We start from the raw sequence: 19,400 nt of genomic DNA, 5'->3' as shown, positions 1-19,400 counted from the left end.
CTCCTCAGTGATCTAGAAGATTAATTAAACATGGCAAAATCTGCTAACTAATTATTTTGATTCTATATTAAGATGGGAAGACTTTGATGCATTTGAGCAAATTCAATTTAAAAAAAACACTGGTAAACTCAGTGGTAGGTTAGAATTTATACAATTAATTACTTTCAAAGTGGAGCAAATCATGAGGAACCGAACGGGTTTTGCACAGGTTCTGTGTGGCTCCCTGAAAACTCAAGAACTGCCTCAGAAAGCCCCATGAGAGCATCCGCTCAGTGCCTAGCAACAGTTAGAAAGCTGAGAAAATGCTTAGTCACATTCATACAGCAGCATCCGGTAGGAGGACACTGAATATAAAATCCACCTCTCCAGTAAAACACTGAATTTGGTTAACCTCCTTAAGAGAAACCTTTCAGAGGAAAGCAGTAATAACAAAAGCATGCAAGCACCATACGAAGGACTGGGATTTTCCGGTGACTCTCACTCATGCAAGATCCTTTCTACTTATCAATGCAGTAAGTCTTCCCAGGACCAGGTTCTCCTTTCCTGGGGCCCTGCCTTTCCCAGAACTACAAGGGCATGAATCTTTGCATCCAGTGAGGGAGAGAAGTGCAGTCCCCACTGAAAGCCCACGTATTGGTCCTAGGAGGGAGGGAGACATGGTAGAAAGTACGGTTAAAAGTATGGTAAAAGGATAAAGTTTTCTCTGTAAAATAATTAATTTTCTCTCTTGTGGGTCTTTTCAAGAAAAAAATAAAATTTGCCGGAAGCATACAACTCTCCAAGCGAGCTTTCTCTGGTGAAGACATTAGGGTCCCCCAGCACCCTTTCGTTATGACAAAGAAAGGACGGAAAGAGTGGGGTCACAGAGGCTCAACATCATCCAACTGCAAAGAACTTCAGGTCTGCTGCTCAGTACCACAGTCCATGAGGAGACTGCAAACAAAATAACAGGAGAAGCTTTGTGACAGGATAGGATTCCCACTGTCAAGCTGCCTCCTTATCCTATCTTTTATGATTGTAGGCACCCCTCACAAACTTCCAAGCTGATGGATTACATCCTAAATGGGGTCAGAAGAAGCACAGAACAATTAGTGATATTAGTCTGGCAGTGCCTTCTGACCGATCCATTAATCTTAGAGCAGGGGCGACACTCACCAATATTGAAAAAAATATACATGTCAAAGGAAAATCCCTCTTGGATATAATCAAATTCTGAAATCCACTAATATGAGATATCAGTAAACTAAATAGTTAAGCAAAATTGTAAAGATGATGGTATTTACATCAATTGAAATAGCATTCATAGTTGTATTTGCCAGATTAGTCACGAGGACAGTAATTCTCATCCATAAAACCAGAAGCTGATTGCTAGCTGGGATTATGAAAGAATTCCCTCTCTTTCCTTTATCTCATAGGCTACCAGAGTACATCTGGTGGGTGATTATCCTTCTATAAAATGTTATAGGGAAGAATAATTGAATTCATTATCATTGGAGAAGCCAGATTGGTTGGGTCAATGATCTTCCATTCAACAACTCTGGTGAGTAGTCCAATGGACTTCAAACAATGGATAAAATAATCATGGACACTTACACTTGCTCTTCTTCCCCCTCCTCTCACTCTCGCCTGCAACAGTTCAAAAGGTAAAATCCATGTCTTCAATTTCATGAGTTCTTTACTGTGTCAGCTACAGACATTCTGGATACATTTTTCTGGCAGAAACACTGCAAAAAATCTATTCTAGGTCAACGACTTCCACTGTCAGGATGATTCAAAGTGTTCAGAAGGCTCAAAGGAGGGAAATAAATCACTAAGTATTGGTATTATGCAAGCTCCCTGAAGAGATATTGACTGTATTGCAAAGAACTAAGCAGTAGCTTTCATGTCATTCTGTTCATGAATGTCCTTTCTTTGCAACTGATCTCACATAATAAACCCTGTTACAAAAACTAGCATGCACTTTGACTAGATGAAGGACAAAACAACTGTGTATATGTAATGCTGTGGGTTAAAACCCATGGAAATAGTGCCAGTGAAACACACAAATGTCTGTGTGTACAAGACATCAGGCAGCAGAAAGGTACACGTAGTTTATGCTATGATCACAAGGATAACTATGCTTATTAAAGCAGTCCTATGAAATCCATTAAACTGACACTATTAAATAGCAGACATGCGAGTAAATATGGATGTGTTTTCTCCAGTGAAAGAAGGATTCATGAAGTCACCTTCCCTTGAATTAGGCAGGGCGTGTGACTGTACATTGCCAACACACTTGTAGTTCAGCTGGGATACGCACTGCAGGAATGGCAGGAGATATTTATATCACAATAACCTTTTCCACCACTCCTGCCTCCCGCAGTGACATGGATCATTAATGGCAGCTGCCACGGGAACCATGCACTCAAAGGTCAGCAGCGCCGCTCCCTGCACTGCCAACAGGCAGGAGCTGATGGCTAGGGCAGGTGAGGGATTTTTCCCCAGAAGATCCTCTTATGTTGTCCCCAAGGTTCTGAAGCAGGTCAGGTGCAGAGGTGAGCACTGTTTACCAAAGAGGGTGGAGACGACGGATTTCTCCATCCTGGCTCTAACGCAGATGTAAGTGGGAAAGAGGACCTGTCAGAAAACAACTGTTCTCTCCAGAAAACAAGCAGCAGGCAGGGCTCCTTTGTTATACAGCAGAAGAAAAACAGTCAGCGAGATAAAAATATTTGATTTTCTTTCCATGTAAATTCATCAATATTAGCTCTCACTTGCTTTACAAACAAACTTTAAACCTACAGTAAAGCCAAAACATGAAGCATCCTGAAATCTCTGTCTCCAAAAAACCAGCTTTCTGGAACCGTTTCTGATTTTGAGTGGCTAAACCCAATACAGTTCATCGGTGCCAGCAGAGCATCAAGACAACTCAATGGCCCAGGACCTGACCAGAAGCCAGGCCAGGAGCCTGGGCCACACAATGCTAAGGCATCTCATCAAGTCTCACGCCCAGCCCACCACAAATGCATTTCTCACCTGGCCTGTGTGAAGCCAAAGAGTAGTTTGAGTGTTTTTCCATGAAGTTTTAAGAAGGGGAAGTTGCACCAAATTCTACCCATTCCTTTCCTCTAATTAGACATATACATTAGTAAGACACTATTAATTGCACGGTATGCTGGTATGCATATAAATTCTTAAGTATCTGTTTAATATTAATGTATTTTTATTTATATTATAACTTATATAATAATATATTTTAAATTTTATTTTTAAATTACTATTATTTTATGAGGGGGTTTTATCAAGTTGTTACACTAATGCACTGGGTCATTTTTCCCGTGAAAGCTCAGTATCTTAAGCTTACTTACAAGGAAAAATGTAGAAGCTCACACATCTCTCCTTGATAAATGAGACGTGTCAGAAGCCTATGATCCCAGCGCACAGGATACATAGTACACTTGACAATGTGAGCTCAACAACAATGAAGCGATGCTTTTTACAGTCCACCGTTTTGTGACAAAAGGGTCAAGATTGCAACCAGTCTGACTGTAATTTATATCCCAAGAGAAGATTCTGGAAACACCCTGTGTGAAAATTGTTTCATGTTTTCTTCCTTCCTCCATATCCGTTACTTTTCCATGAAAGCAAGTATTCTATTCTGTATCTTATGCAATAATAATTAAACGAACTAAGCCGATTATGCATGTATATAATACATACCTTTTACTTGAATGCTGGGTTTTTGTTTTTTGTTTTTTTTTACTAAAACAACTAGCCACAAAATATACATAGCATTTGCTTTGTGTACGGAAGACATTATTCTCTGTCATAAGGATTTTAGGTTTGAAGGTCCCAACTGTGCAGAAAATGTATATGACGCATACTAATTTTTACAGTTAACCCAGCAGGAATACTTACAGCATGTGTGAGTCTGCAAAAATAGTACTGATGTAACTAAAACTGTAAATGTTACACAAAAATCTGTTCGCATGTAATTACACTACAATTTCTAATACCTTTTTCCTAAATAACCTCCTTCAAATAAAACCTTGATCAACCACCCCCAAGATTCTTTGCAGATTCCACATCCCAACATTATTCCTTCATGTAGTGCAGGAACAGATATGGAATTATAGTGGAAATGTGCACGCCAGCACATAGCACCACCATCTGAGGGGGCCTGCATATATTACCACCAATAGTTTAGTCATGGTTCTAAAGAAGTCAGCCCTGAACTCATTAATTAAAGAATTCAGCTGTATTCCCTAGAGAGGATTTTGAAAGAGAACCAAAGGGTGACTAAAGAATGGCTGTTACTCCACAGTATGCCAAAGATATTTTTTTATTTATTTTGTAGAGTTAAATCTTTAATGAAATTAATATGCTATTAAATAGAAAATCTGTATGACTGCATAGGTTTTTAAATGGCAAAACAGTTCATTTCTAGGGAAACACTGTTCTTTTTAATTACAAACATTTCACAGCCTTGTATTTACATTAGTTCAGAATTTTATTTCCCGTGTATGTTACATTTTTTAGCCTATTCATTATTTGATGGATGTATACAGGGATGCACCATGGCATACAAACAGAGAGAAACCCAGAGATGGTGCAGGGACTCAGGTAGCTCAATGAATTAATACTGGGATGTTACGCTCCTCAATTTGGTAGCTGCTAACACCACTGCATCCAGTACTCTCTTCTCTGTGCTGATGTGGCATCTGCAAGCACCAGAGTGCTCACTACCTTACCCCTACAACCCTGGGGCAATAATGTCACCAGTCTCCCCAGTGGAAGGAACAGCAAGAAGATCAGTGGCAGCACAGTGTCCATCTGACCAACACCCATGACCTTCGTTATTCTAGCTAATACAAACAGCTTGAGGACCATGGAGATCTAGAGCAGTGAAAAGCCTTCTTTTATGTGCAATTTCAGTTTATTTCAGTGGCCATATTGTAAAAATGCAAGCCAAAACAAAAAAACTGTAATACCATAGCTATCCCCGTCTTAGGATAAAAGCAGAGAAGACAGAAAAAGGCCAAAAAACCTGATTCCATCTGGGCATACTGACACTCCTGTGAAAGAAGCCAGGTAATCTTAAATATTCAATAACATTTTTTTTCTTCTAAAATACTCACCTGACTTTCCCTTTAGTGTTTCTAAGAACAGTTGCAGCAAAATTTTGCGTAACACCAACAAGACTGATGCCATCAACTTCCACAATTTGGTCATTCACTTGGATCCTTTCAGGGAAAAAACACAAATATACAAATAATTGTGTGAATTCTTTGTGAATTTTCAGCAAAACTTAGCATAGAGAGGTCTGTTTAGTTTGATTTTAAACAAAGACTTTAAACAAAAACTCGTGGTTTTGATTTTTTCAGTGGTTGAGGTAAATATGAAAAATGCATCATTCCTTGCATGCAGACATCTCATAAATCCAGCTTCAAAGTTACCATTACAATTAATAGCATCAGTCATCCATTCACCTTCCTTGTATATAAATACAGTAACACAAACTCTTGAATTTGTCATATGACTTAAATTAAATTAGATACTTGAACAGTTCTTGTATCATTCTTTCCTAAGTTAATCTTGAAAAACAGCATAAGACATAGCTCTGGTATTTCATGCTAATGGAAAAAAAATGTGATATTTAACTAAAACAACCTGCTCATCTGTGCAGAAAAGAGCTTGTGTATCAGACTTAATTGTGACATACTCTCTTAAAATATTTCATCTAACATGCTCCAAAAAGATGAATTCCCAGTGTTTGATCTTGCTTTACATGATCAGAAGACCTTGGACTGCTTTAATGAGGACTCTCTTTTTGAAACCAAACACCTATTTACAGTCGATACACTGTTTGATACAAGAGAAGTTAGGTGGAATAAAAACCATGCTGCTTTTATCAGAAGTAAGCATTGCTCTGAAATCCCTAGAGCAGGCATTGGACTCATCTGGATTACAAATGCTTGGAAGGAGGACTGCTATACTAAAACATCCTCTAGAAATGCATGATTTTTTTGTAGATTCAGAACTAGTGAAAAGGAGAAATTTTCAAGTACTTACACAGATGCCACTGATCCAAATGATACAGTTTACAAAGGAACCAAGAAACAGCTATGAAAAAATCCCATTTAAATTACATGGAAATATCTAAATTAAGATATTTAATATCTTAGTGATAAAGACTTCTTTGCAAAGAACAACAGAGGCTTCAAGAGAGGTGAAACATTTTGACTTGGAGCACTAATTTCCATGTCAAGTCTGAGGCAATGCTTTGCATTCTACATGCATTCATTCTTTGAACCCCAGTGATGAGTAAGAAATACAAGATTTATTCTTTGGCAACCTCACACCACAGAATGTCACTGTGATCTGGTCAGGATCTCCCTTCTGTATATAGGAAATCTTGAAAAAATGGTCTTCACGACAGCCTATAAACTGTTACCTTAAAAATCATATCAGGCATTTTAATCTCAGAGTTTTATTTCACTTTTCACTGAAGCATTTAATAAATACACCAATCACATTGTTATTTATTGTATTTTGATACTGTAAAAATTCTTTTTTTTTTACTTTAGCAAACATGAGGTGCAGTCAGATGGTTGCAGGATTTCCAAGAAAAGAAGTTTAAGAAGTTGGTGCCCACTGAGTGGGAAGCTGTCACCCTCTTGGCTGAAAACTAAATGATGGAAGAACAGATTCCTTTTTGATGGCAGTTTATATGCTGCACTACGCAGTGGACTAGCAGTGTTCATACAGATACGTAATTATATATTTCAGGTGATGAAACGTCATGTTAGAGAAATGTTGCCTGCAACTTCGTAAGTGGCTCTATCCTGATCTACTGCAACTCAGTCTGATTCCATTTGTCCTTCAGGCACATTTCTGATCTTCTCTTGTCGGTACAGCTCCTAAATTAATTTCCAACTCTTATTTTTATGGCCACTTCTCCAAACCTCCTCTCTTTCTATACATATATTTAATTATATATAAACATACATACATATCAAACAACATACTATTAACATAACTGTTATTCACATTATATAATTACATGTAATCAGAAAAGAAGTTCCCTGTCTGTTGCTGTGTATGTTCTATATTTCCCAGACTAAAAACCTCTCAGAGCCATATTCTCCTGACCACCTTCCTCTTCTTGGGCATCCTCTCTCAAGCAACACACCCACCGCAGCTCTGTACTTGTAGCCTCGCCATAACCACCCAGACAAACCAACTCCAAGCACCATCTATACCAAAATATTCTGACAGCCATGTTCTCTGGGCAGCCTTCCCTTTAGAGCCCCCGCCATCAGGAGCTCTAGGCTTCCTGTCTCTCAAATCTAATTTCAAACATGAATGAGAATATAGGCTCAGGTTGGCAAAGCCTGAATTATAGGCGTTTAGATGCTTTTATTACTAATGAAATTGGTAATTCTGACAATTATTTTCTAATGCTCAAGACTTAAATCTTTGTCTAGGTGAAGTAGCACTTCAATGAAGTAGCAACCACAGAAGTGAACCAATGAAAGTTGAACAAATTACTTGTATAATTACTGCTCTGTATGATGAACAGAAAAAAATTAACCTATGTAGAGACAATGTTTAGAGTATTTTTCAAGTTAAGAACTATGCAATGTTTCAAAACTGTTGTTCTCAACGTTATCAAAATACATTAAGAAGTGAATGACTCACCACCACAACAATTTGAAAGAAGCAGCTCTGAATTCATGCAGGAAAAGATTTTATTTTTCATATTCGGTCTAATGATTGATTTCATATGTTACACACTATTAATAATCTCTCCTACTACTTACCAACATGCTTGCCTTTGGATTCATCTTGAAGCATCCTTGGTTAAATACTGCCACACAACGCCTTTTCACATGACAACTAAACACTACCTGTTTGTTTGCAGCACCATGAATCAATCCCGTGGTGCTCAATCACTGAGAAACCCCTTTGTACAGATTTTGGGTTTCCATGGGAGGTGAGTACTTTGTATCACGACTCGATGGGTCTTTCAATAAAAGATGGGAATTACCCTACAGATATTATAATGTTTTAAACTGTAGTTTCAGAAGAGCCCCATTGAAGATCGCTATGCAGTTATTCAGAATATCTGATGCAACTGCTGAAATATAGGGTTTATTTTCTGTTAGGAGACTTTGTTTTGCTATCAGTGTTAATGATTAACTAGGCTTTTCACAAAGATGAAGTTAACAGGATCTTTTACAGTTGATGCACTTTATTACAGAACCGGCTGCTCCTGACTGAGAGGATTACATACCCCTTTCCCAAGTGAATGATCAGTCAGGCTCTCAAAGAGAAAATCAAAGGGCTATTTCTTAGCTGACTGAACATTCATCCAGTTGAAAACCAACACAAATATTAGAAGGGTCAAAGAAAGATACTATATTTTCTCAGCTGACAAGCTGCTTTCAGATGCCATCTAGGGAAATGAAAGAAGAGACTTGTGACTGAACATAAACTTCCTCTGTAGCCCACTCAAACATGTGAATAATGAGAGGAACAGAAATTACAGATCATCATAGAGCAACCAGATAATTTCACAGAGAATGCCAGTCGTGAGCTTAATGCCTTCTGGCTGAGCTCAAGCATACCTTGAGGTATCAGCTTCTTTGCTTTCCTTCATAATTTTTAAGCCTGTGGTAAATCAGTATTTGGCCTTCAACCTGCTAACTTATTGCCAAGATCTGTAAAGATACCTGCAAGCCCAATCTGGAAGACAGTATACTTCAATAGTTTCAGAGTAATGTTATTAAACTTCGCAATCCCCTACCACGTAGAGCCTTCTGACTTGATTTGTGTGGGGTTTCCACAACAGAACAAACTTTTGCCTGGCTGGAAAGGTACAGGTGTTCATCAGTAAGGAACACGTTACTGCAATACATTTTTTGGAAGACAGCATCAGCTTTTTCAAGTTTATTCTTATTCTATTTGCCTGTGTTTGTGTTTGGTATTACTTATAACTAATACAACAAATTACTAATGGTTAAAAATAGAAGTAGAGAATGCATATAAGTAGACTTAATTGCTAATGCACCAGACGGGTCATATTTTATTCGCATGCAAATTTACAAAGGGTATGCACTGGGACAAAACAACAAATTATATGGGTTGGAAGATGTTTAAGAACACTTTTCATTATCAAATGATTACACAGTACTGTTTTTCTAACTTCTAATGAGAAGCAGTGGCCTGATTGTGGCAGGAATTGTGTAACACACAGGTAACTGTCCCATATGATAGGAAATATTGTATGTTCAAAAGGAATTCTTTAAGCTGCACATACCAAGTATATATATAAATATCTCACTTATAGAAGCAACCAGGTTTTATGTGAGCATTGTATAAGATACAAACACCAATACATTTCTTTAGGGGCCGAGATTTATGGTACAGCTTCCTATGCCAACTGATTAACGTAATTCCAGTGTTGTAGGAGTGGAAACTGAACTCTGGAACAGAAGACTATGCATAGTAAGAAATACCAAGTAACCGCCTGTGTTAGTCAACTTGAAAGGAGGTACATTTAGTAGGAGTTTAAGCATTCAGATATGGTAATTTATTTTTCTAATCAAATGTTGAGCAGAACTCTTTTTCGTAAGTATTGACTTTTTAAAGCTGGACTGAAGCCCAAAGAACATGTAGGAGCTCAACACCTTTAAAATCTAAACCACCTTCAAAAGTGATACACAATTTGGAATCTCCAGCTTTACTCATGCTAAAGCGCCTGGGTTTTCAGTGGTCACAAACACATCCTCAGCAAACCTGTTCTCCTTAAACAGTTCAAACTCTGTGCACCAAACTGGTGTATTCTCATAACCACATCAGGTATCTGGACCTTACCAATGAAGTCTCTGAATTTTACAGCTTTGAGTTATCACGACATACATTAAGCAAACAACTCTTTCCTATGAAAATCATAATTCATAGTTACTATTCACTGCGAAAATGTCTAAACACTGAGTCTAGTTTACCTGCCATCTCTTTCTGCTGCTCCACCTTCTGTTACCGTTTTGACAAATATTCCCAGTTTTTCAAGGCCTGCATCTGCTCCAACTCCCATTCCAATAATGCTTATGCCAAGTCCATCTTCATCTGTGAAAAAGGTAAGCGAAAGCAGAAACTTCTTAACATTTGATTTGTACCATTATTTGTTAGGTAAACATTTACACTTTGTTTCTTCTGGGTTTTCTATGTCAATAACATTAATACTCTTTTGTTTTCCTTTTAAAAAATCTGTTCTACTACCATTTTAATTACACACAAAAAATGTCACCTTCACCCTTTTAAGGAGCTTAGAACAACAATGAGGATTTTTACTCTCCCAGTGCAGAATGAACATATCGCATCAAACACTGTGTAAAATCATGTGTTAATGGACTGTCGCAAAACAATTCTCTTGGGGAAGCACTGCATGTCTGTGAGCTGCTTCTTTAATTCCTTATTGAACAATTCCTGAAATCCAAAAAGCCAAGGTGACTACAACCGATTCATGGAAATTCAAGATAGGCTCTGTAGGCATGTGTGGACTTCCTCAGACTTGTAGATCAGTGTCACAGGAACGGGAAATGGCACACAGACCCCATACCTTTTTCTAGTTCAACTGGGAAGAGCTCCAGCTTTTCCACACGCTTCTCAAGTTCATATTCAGCTGATGCTGCCACTGGGTCAACTTCATCATTTCTCCTGTCATAGTCTTCATTGGAATATGTGTTGAAAACCTGTGGAAACAGACCAAAAATCACTCTACCTACTCCAAAAAGACTTCCAACTTATGAAAATACCTACTGCTTTTGTCCTGTAATGTTGCAGAGTTTGAAAAGGCTTTTAAAATACAACTTTCTCCTGTTTATTCATATTTCAAGTTTTTGCATTAGTGCTTTTTCATTCAAGTAAAGCACAAGTATGGTTACAAAAATCAGTGGAGTGTAAATGATTGACTTTTATTGTTCGCAACTATAAATACAGAAGATGATCTTGAATGACTAAGTTGGTCTATACATGTCTATATTTAAAATACTTAACTCATTAAGAATGCACTATTAGTAACGATTCACAGACATGAAAAAGCAAAATACATTGAAATGATGATCAGTATATAGTCTTGGTTTCTGTTTTCCTAATAAAGTTCCAGTTTGCATTCATCTAACCAAAGCTAGACCTGAAGATTACTAATCTGCATTTATGCCTCCTATGGATATCATTAGATACCCATTACACTCCATATTAGGTATTAATTTTTCAGGAGAGTAATGTACACAGCCATGGGTATTTTTTAAACTAACCAGGTTTATGGGTTTGTTTCAGCTCTAAAGCAGTAATTTAACATTGACTGCATTAACCTGATCATATTCTTTAGGTTACCTTCTATCATACTTTCAACATAAACATGGCCTTCAATCAGAGATTATTCAGACCTTCGGGAACTTTAAACAGTCAGGAAAAGCATATTTTCATATTTTAGATGTCAGAGTTTGCCAGCTTAATTCACTTAACTGTCCATATTTGGCAGCTATGACAGAATATGCATTATTAGTGGTAATAATTCCACTGAACTTCAGTTCCACACATATGTCGTATTCATTACTTCAAATGAAACAATTTCTCATATCTCCTCTTCCTCTTTTACAGGCACCCTACAGAAGATACAATTATGTAGCCATGTTGCACTGTATCACTGTTTCTCTTACAACATGAAACACTGCACCATGCTATGTAGCTACATGTATATTCAGAGGGTCTCAAGAAGCCTGCTCTCGTACAGCCTTGCTAGGAGGCTCCGTAAGGGCTGCCCCTCGAGCAAGCATGCCAGCTTGTTGCCCAGTGCAATGCCAGAAGCTGGGCTCATTTCCACTGAGGTTTCACCCGCCCAAAAAGCTGCTCATGCACATCAATTTCTTTTAAATAGTAAATACATTAAAGTTGCAATACAAAAATACTATTACATACTGTCATAAGTATAGCAACTGTGTCATGGCTACCACAAAGCTACTGCAAAAAACCCTCTAGCTTTATATAAAGTAGCGGTCAAAACAGAAAAGGCATTAGTCACTCTATGGAAATTTTAACTCCCGTATTTTATATCAATGTGAAACACTTAAGAAATTGCCTATTCCAAGAAGACTGATATGATAAATATTTTATAAGAATCCACAAACCTATCTCACATTGACTTTTAGTGATATTGATGCAAGAAAAAGACTGTTTTAACTAAATCATGTTCCTAAGAAGTCTTCATAAATATATCCAAAAGCTAAGTAAAGTCAATCACACGCTGCCCAGTGCTACTGAACATTTTATGCTGCTTTAGTATGTGTAAGATTGGAGAAGAGACACTGATGCAAAAAGAAGTATAAGGAAATGTAATTATTTACTTGGTTTAAAATAACCTGCAAAATCTATGTGCAGGTTCTGGCCACACAACACAAAAATGGAGAAACCCTCCACTGCTTCCCTAAGCTTCTGTTTGTGGATGCAATAACTGCATCTGCATCTATTGTTTCGTAGAGGCCTTGAACAATATATTAAATTCTGCTCCTGTTGTCAACACCGTTGGGTCGAACTCCCAGCTAAAACAGAAAACAAAATGGAAGGTGTCCATACATGCTTAACAGCCTGATAGAAGAGTTCTGAAAAGTGTTTTGTTACTCCATGTCTTTCACAGACATCTTTTACACAAGATAAAAGACTTCTTCGTGTTACGTACCCCTGTCTGCTGCTTCTCAAAACACTTGAAGACAGGAAGAATCATGAACATGGTTTTTCTATGTAGGCCGTATGAAGCCTGAAAAAAACCCGCAGATCTAATGGTGCTAGCCTGTATGTAATGAAAAAGAAGCAGGTATGGGACAGAAGGTCATCCCATTTATCTTTTGATTGAGATGTACAACTCATGGCAGCCATCTCTACCCTGACACAAGAATAGGTCAAACCAGTCCAGAAGAGCCCAGTCAACAGCAATGAAAAGCCATGCTGCAGGCTGGTGGATAACCTCCCCTGGCAGCCTCCCTCCTCTGTGCTCAGCTTTCAAAGGCAACTATGCCCACTAAGGGTTCCATATCCAAACCCAACCTTGTTCATGCCAACATCAACCAAAATAAATATCAATCAGTAGAGCTAGGCCCAACTAAAACATTACTGAGCTAAGGCCTGACCACAAACCTTTAGGTCTGAAATGCAGCAAACATGCAAGCAAGTTCATGTGAGTTCAGCTCAGATTGTCTCATTTATTAACATGACAAGAGAGACCTGCATTTGAAATGTGGAACAGAGATGGATGTTTTCAAGAAAAATGGAGATACAGTCACTAGCTGTTGAAGGACAGTGAGACAGGTAGATAAATATTGCTTGCTGGAGACAAAGAATAGATGAGGGTGAGGTATAAGAAAAAATTATGTCACAAAATAAGTATATTTATTTTTTGATTCCTTGTCATCATGTTAACCAGCCCCATTCTTTTCCTTTCGTTCAATGACTGGCATTAGTATATTGTGGCAGCAGTTCCAAATTTGTTGCAAAGTCAGTGGATATGCTTCAGGATAATTTTCTTTTAAAGCATCAAATCATATATTGAGTTCTTGTTTGGGATGATTTTTCCTGAAGCAGATTAGACAGAAAACTCCCTCACTGTTTCAGAACATTTAGATTTGCACATGTGAAGGGAACTAGAGGTACTGTTGGTGGTGAATAGTTATCATTATGTCTCCAAATAAATCATGCCACTCTTATCCAGTATCTTACCTAAGCATTCAATCTGAAATTGTAGGATCACTGACAGCATCAAGGGAAAACAGGCTCTGTTTCCTACCTGGCATTAACACACATCTTTTGTATGCCGGTCATATGATCCTGTGCACGCCTAAAACGTATATTTTCACTAGGGGAAGAAGGAGGATATGCTTTTATGTCATTTACCTCATTTTGCACAACAACACGTCATGGCTGACTGATTCTACAAAATGAATCTCTGGGTGTTAAAATGAAGTAAAGAAAATTTGTGATTTGAAATTTTCTTTCTCTGTGAAACAGTCTATCCACCATAGTAATGAACTGCTTGTTCAGTACAGTCATGAGAACGGCCACTCAAGACTTTACTTTGCTAAAACCAAAATAAACAGTTATAACTTTTTCCTCAAAGTATGGTCAACTTAAATTAAGTAGATCTACTTCACCATATCTGTTGCTGTTGTATTTCCTGGAATGTGTGTGTGTGATTTCAGAGTCATGGGAATTCTCCCATGCCCTGTGATTTAACAGATTTGGTTTCGCTGTCACACTGGCCAAGTACCCACGGCAACAAAGCCCACTGAGCCATTACTTAAAGAAAGCTCTTTTCCAGGAAAATCCAACACGTCATCTTAATCTCTGCTTGTACCTCTCCAAGTATTTAGTATAAGTATTTAGTATTACCTCTCCTGTGACATTTACTAGGATTTACAACAGCACTTGTAATAAAAAGCCACCAAGCATGATGACAACCCAGTGGATACCAGTACTCAATGTGTATGTCAAAACAAACAAAACCCGAAGAACTGACAGGCTCACTCCAACGCTGCTGTTAACAGAACGTACTTCTGTCTTCTTTAAAGTGAAGGAACAAAGGGTCATCAGCAATTCATCCAGCATCAAAATAATGACAAACTGTATGATCAAAGAAGCAGGTATTGTTAGGCACCCTGGGTGGCACCCCAGGGAGGCCATACATACACATGCTTGACTACTTTCTTCTCCTTCAGAGAGCAGTGACAGAGCACAAGCTAGAAAAGACATGTCACTAACTATAAAAATATGTTGCAGGCTCTAATTCAGAAAAAAAAAACCAACACATTTTGGTTCTAATACTTAATTTTATGAGTAAGACCAGAAAGATGGAAACTGATTATTCTCAGAAAAAGGAAAAGCTTTATAAGTTTGGGGCATTTTCTCATAGCTCTCAACTAACATGAATCTTTACAGAATTTTGCTGGTAACCAGTTGGTAGTGACAACTCTTTTTTACTTCTGTAAGAAATTCAGAATGCAGATGAATTATGCAGAATCACATGGGCTATCCTTCCCGTGGGCTAGCCAGTCTGGTGCTACATTAACCATGTTACTAGTTTTGCAGGCTATAAACTCCGCAACATAAAGACTGTCTCATCTCATGTGTTTAAGAAAGTGCCAAACATACTGAGTATACGCTGGATATACCTATACTGTCTTTGCAAGCTGTGCTAAGGAACAAGACCTGATCTGATCTCAGGTTCAGCTGCTGCTGACTGCCTTGCCATCCACGCTTTTTACCTCTCCAATGACTGGTGGCCACCAAAGAGAAAGAACTGCGCAAGAACTGCACACGGACAGCACTTTGTTGCAGTGGCTGCGGCTGTTCTACCACACCTTCGGTTACTCAAGCTTAACACATGCACAAATAGCCTCACTTACGTGCAATTCTTGATTATATTGGGCCATTCCATGTCAGGGGCCACAGCCAATGTATGCTGGTGATCACTGAGCAATACCAATTATAAAACCATGCTTTCCACGCACTATTGCTACACTGGCGTAATGCCTGCCTCTCATGTCCCTGTTCAGAAAGCAAACGTTTCCAACAGTGAACATTTGCCAGCAAGTCATGTCTCTGGCATCCACTCCAGGGAGGGGAGTAGGCATCACAGCCACTACCTCACCATAATGATGCCATGTAAGACCAATAAACTATTACTTTTCGCCAACATTTTCTTATTTCTGAAAATTCATGGTAAAGGTTTTGTAACATTGGTATGCTAGAGGCCACCCTGGAAGTGATGCTAGGCCACAGAGTGGTTATTACAACCTGTGCTCCTGATCAGTGGGTGCCAATACTATATGTGCTGCTGGTGGCCACCAACAAGCTGAGCTTGACATTGTTGGTTAATCCTGAGAAGTACTCTCTAGCTGATTGTCAACTGTCACTAAGCAGAGGATAGTACTTGCCAGCAAAAGAGACTGGGATTGCTTGTGTGAACACTAAACATTGCTGAAACCTCTCCTCAAACCTGCACAACCCTTTCCCTTTCATCACCATCCTTGGGCAAGAACAACCAAAGATATCTATCAGAGGCACCTCCTGACCCATTATGGAGAACCGAGATTTTCAGGCACAATTGCAGGCATAAAAAGCAATACTATCAGTTTTGGGATGCGAAATCCTTTCCTTTTTTCACAACTCAAGGCAAGACCAAGGCCAGAATTTGGGTTTCCTGGGTCTTGGTATGGAGCCATGGTTCCAGAAACAGCATCCACAATTTACTGTAAAGGGACTGAATGTGGCTTCCCAGAAGAACACCCGATGCTCACTGCTTGAGTGCATGATGTTTGCTTTAGTACATACGAGAAGCTCCGCCAGAGTGATAATTGGCATTATTAGCCTTCTTGCATGCCATTTTCAAAACTCTAATAATTTGGAACATCTTTGTTCCACACCTCCTTTGCAGACAGCAGAAGCAACCAAATGGGTCACCTCTCTGTATATTCTGGTGAGAAGCCCTGAGAATGATCAGGAATTCTTCTGGCCATATATCATTACTGTGCCTACTTCCAACGCAGGAAGGTGAATAATTACAGAACTACCTTATAGTTTTATCCTTTTATGACTCATCTCCAGGGTGTGCTGTGTATTTGCTGAGAGAGAGTCACAGAGAACTCTCTCATGCGGAGGGAACAAAACTTGGCACAGATAAGTGTCTGCATTTGGAGAGCATGGACCTTGGAGCACAAACTCTAATCTTTCCAATCACCCGTTTTCTTCTCCAAGTGAATAAACTTGGTTTTCCTGCACTGAAATTGAGAGAAAACAGAAATGTGCAAACACTAAAGGGAACTAATGAACCTGACACCACAGATGCATTTTTCGGCAGCCTTAATTATAATGACAGTAATAACAATTTCCTTTGGCTGGTTCTGCCCCATACACCCTGTTGACTTTGGGAAAGATGAAAACCCAAAGGTTGTCTTTAATGCAGACATGGATGGAAATCATAAATATTTTGTATCGGAAGCATTATCGTTAATTACAGTAACAGCTGGAATTTCAGACAAGCTTTGTTGAGATTGTTAGCAAGAATCCAAATAAGGAAACATAGTGGTCAAGTAAGTTGTTTGGGCATAGGACATTCAGAAAACATCACAAGTTCTGGATGATACCTTCTAGATGTCTAGTCTAGTCTAGTCTAGAGATGTCTTTAAGTCTAGAACAGCACACAATAGCAGCTCCCTATCTTCTGGGAGGAGGAACAGGTACATTTGCAGGGTAGCTGCCTATGTCTTCAGAGCAGTTTTACAATCACGTCTTGTTTTAAATATACTAAACTGAACAGCTGGGCTCCCTCCACCAAGGATGAAAAATTCTCTTGTGGGCAGAGAAGTAAGGAAGAGTCATAAGAGTGCCGCAGGAAAAATCAGATGTTCATGGATGTGACACTGACCTACCATGTTGTACTTGAAGCACAAACAGTTGTGCGAACTACTCCTGTGCTGCACCCCACAAGGGCAGGAGGCAACCACAGCACTGAGGATAACCTTAATCATGCATTATCTTCTGCTTGAAAGTCTCTCTACAGCATAGCTTCAGGGAGGAGAGGAATCTCTGACAACATCTGAAACAGGTGACTTCTTTTTTAAAGAGTCTTTGCAATGTGGTCGCTTTGTCATGGTCAAAGGGAGTGAATCGGTAAGGAGAAGCCACCACAGGCTTCTCCAGCTTTCCTGGCTTCATGCTCCCCTAAAGCCTGCGTGGGCATCAGCTGTCACTAATGCTTCAGCACAGAAGCACCAAGGAGACAAATCTTCCCAAGAAGCAACTGCACGGATAAGACACAAATGGGGATTAGACAGTTGCAATATTGAAAGAAACTGATCGTCTAACACCAAAACCAAGCCTGGGGTTTTCCCTCAGAAAGCTCTGAAGAAGAAAGATCTGTTTTAAGTGTCCTGAAACTCTGGCGAAAAAACTGCTCAGCAGATTTTTGTTTCTGAAATCCTGCAAGTATCTGGGCCCTAGACTTCTCCATCCCAGAGAGACCTCTTCTGACATAAGATGGAGAGCCAGGAGCAACTCCTGCCACGCACAACCAAACTGTTCAATTTGTTGATACAAGCTGGAAAACATTATCTCTAGATATTCTCGTTTTAGGCAACTGGCACACCTATCAGCCTTCTGTCTGTTAGAACAGCATTGAAGACCATGTCTAGTGAAAAAACAGTGTCACTGTTACCACAGCAGCGCCAACACATCTCAGCTTGCATCCATACAGCTCCATCCCCTACAGCATGTCCTGCACCTGGCCTGTTTACAGGGAGAAGCACCCAACTGATGCTAACCCCGAACTGTGCCACAGTCTCACTGCCTGAGAGACATGAAAATGCACGGACTAACCACACGCAGTCATTAGGTCTGTGCCATGAATGTGGTTTTGCTGTCCAGTACAAGCAGTTTAGCAGCAAGGCAGACTTCGCTTTTAAGCTCATTTCACCAAAACAAGTATCTTAAATTTTATGCAGTGCAGTTTCAGGCACAAACACGGAACTGAAATTGCTTTCATGGTACTGATGGATCATGCCCTGGTATCAACCATGACAGGACATACTTGCTCACTCTCTCTGACCTCTCCACTGCGTTCACTACTGTCAAATCAGGAGGTCCTACTCCTTCAGCTCAGAGGGGCTGCAGGGATTGAAAGTGACCCAGCTAAAATGCTCAGGTCCTTCCAAGAGGGATGCATGAAAGTAGAGGAGTGCATTGAACTGCTCCTCCACTACAAATCCCTTACCAAAGGATTTTAAATTCTGTGTAGCTCAGAGTTGACATATTGGTATGAAAATGTGGCCTTCTTGGCATCTTAAAGCAAACAGAATGCCAAATTTTCAGATTTCTCCTTCTCTCTGACATCGAAAATATTCTGTGGACAAACACAAGTGTTACCCTGCCTTTCTGCTACTTGGCTCAGTTTCAGGTGTGACTCCTTTAAAACACCTGTTTTAAGTAGTTCCTAGAATCAACACAGTTTATTATTTATATGCATTTATTATTTATTCAGTTTGTACTCGTTTTATTGCTGATGTACTAGTTTTGTTACAATTTATGTCACTACTTGTCTACATAGCAGAAAAACACAAAATCACTGTTGCTGGAAATGAGATGTGTGCCCCATGTGAAAACTTCATGCTGTTACTCTTCATTAAGATAGGTCAGAGTAATTAGCAAGTGAAAATAAGCCCTGGTGCTGGAGAGTAAAATGAAAGCTAATACAGATGTGCTCTTACGGAGTAATTTCTAAGAACACAGAAAAAAATCCTGATCATTATTTGGCTAATATTGTGTCAATACAGATGAGTGCTCTTTGACAAAGGAGATTAAGATCTCCTGAA

At 39.1% G+C, this 19,400-nt stretch overlaps 1 protein-coding gene across 8 annotated transcripts in view; it reads right to left on the bottom strand.

Moving 5' to 3' along the window:
• The window catches only part of PPP1R9A (protein phosphatase 1 regulatory subunit 9A), a 155,771-nt gene that overhangs the window by 55,681 nt on the left and 80,690 nt on the right, over nt 1-19,400 (bottom strand). For all 8 annotated transcript variants that reach the window (XM_080383653.1, XM_080383652.1, XM_080383657.1 and 5 more), the window contains exons 3-5: nt 10,604-10,736; nt 9,990-10,110; nt 5,118-5,222 (exon numbers count right to left, since the gene is read on the bottom strand). In XM_080383653.1, coding sequence (XP_080239779.1) covers nt 5,118-5,222; nt 9,990-10,110; nt 10,604-10,736 — 359 coding nt within the window. The remainder of the gene's footprint in view (nt 1-5,117; nt 5,223-9,989; nt 10,111-10,603; nt 10,737-19,400) is intronic.

Source organism: Falco punctatus (genome assembly GCF_963210335.1).
Source record: "Falco punctatus genome assembly, chromosome: 4".
NCBI lineage: Eukaryota > Metazoa > Chordata > Aves > Falconiformes > Falconidae > Falco > Falco punctatus.
The sequence above is the reverse complement of the archived record's forward strand: the minus strand, read 5'-3'. Positions and strand labels throughout refer to the sequence as shown.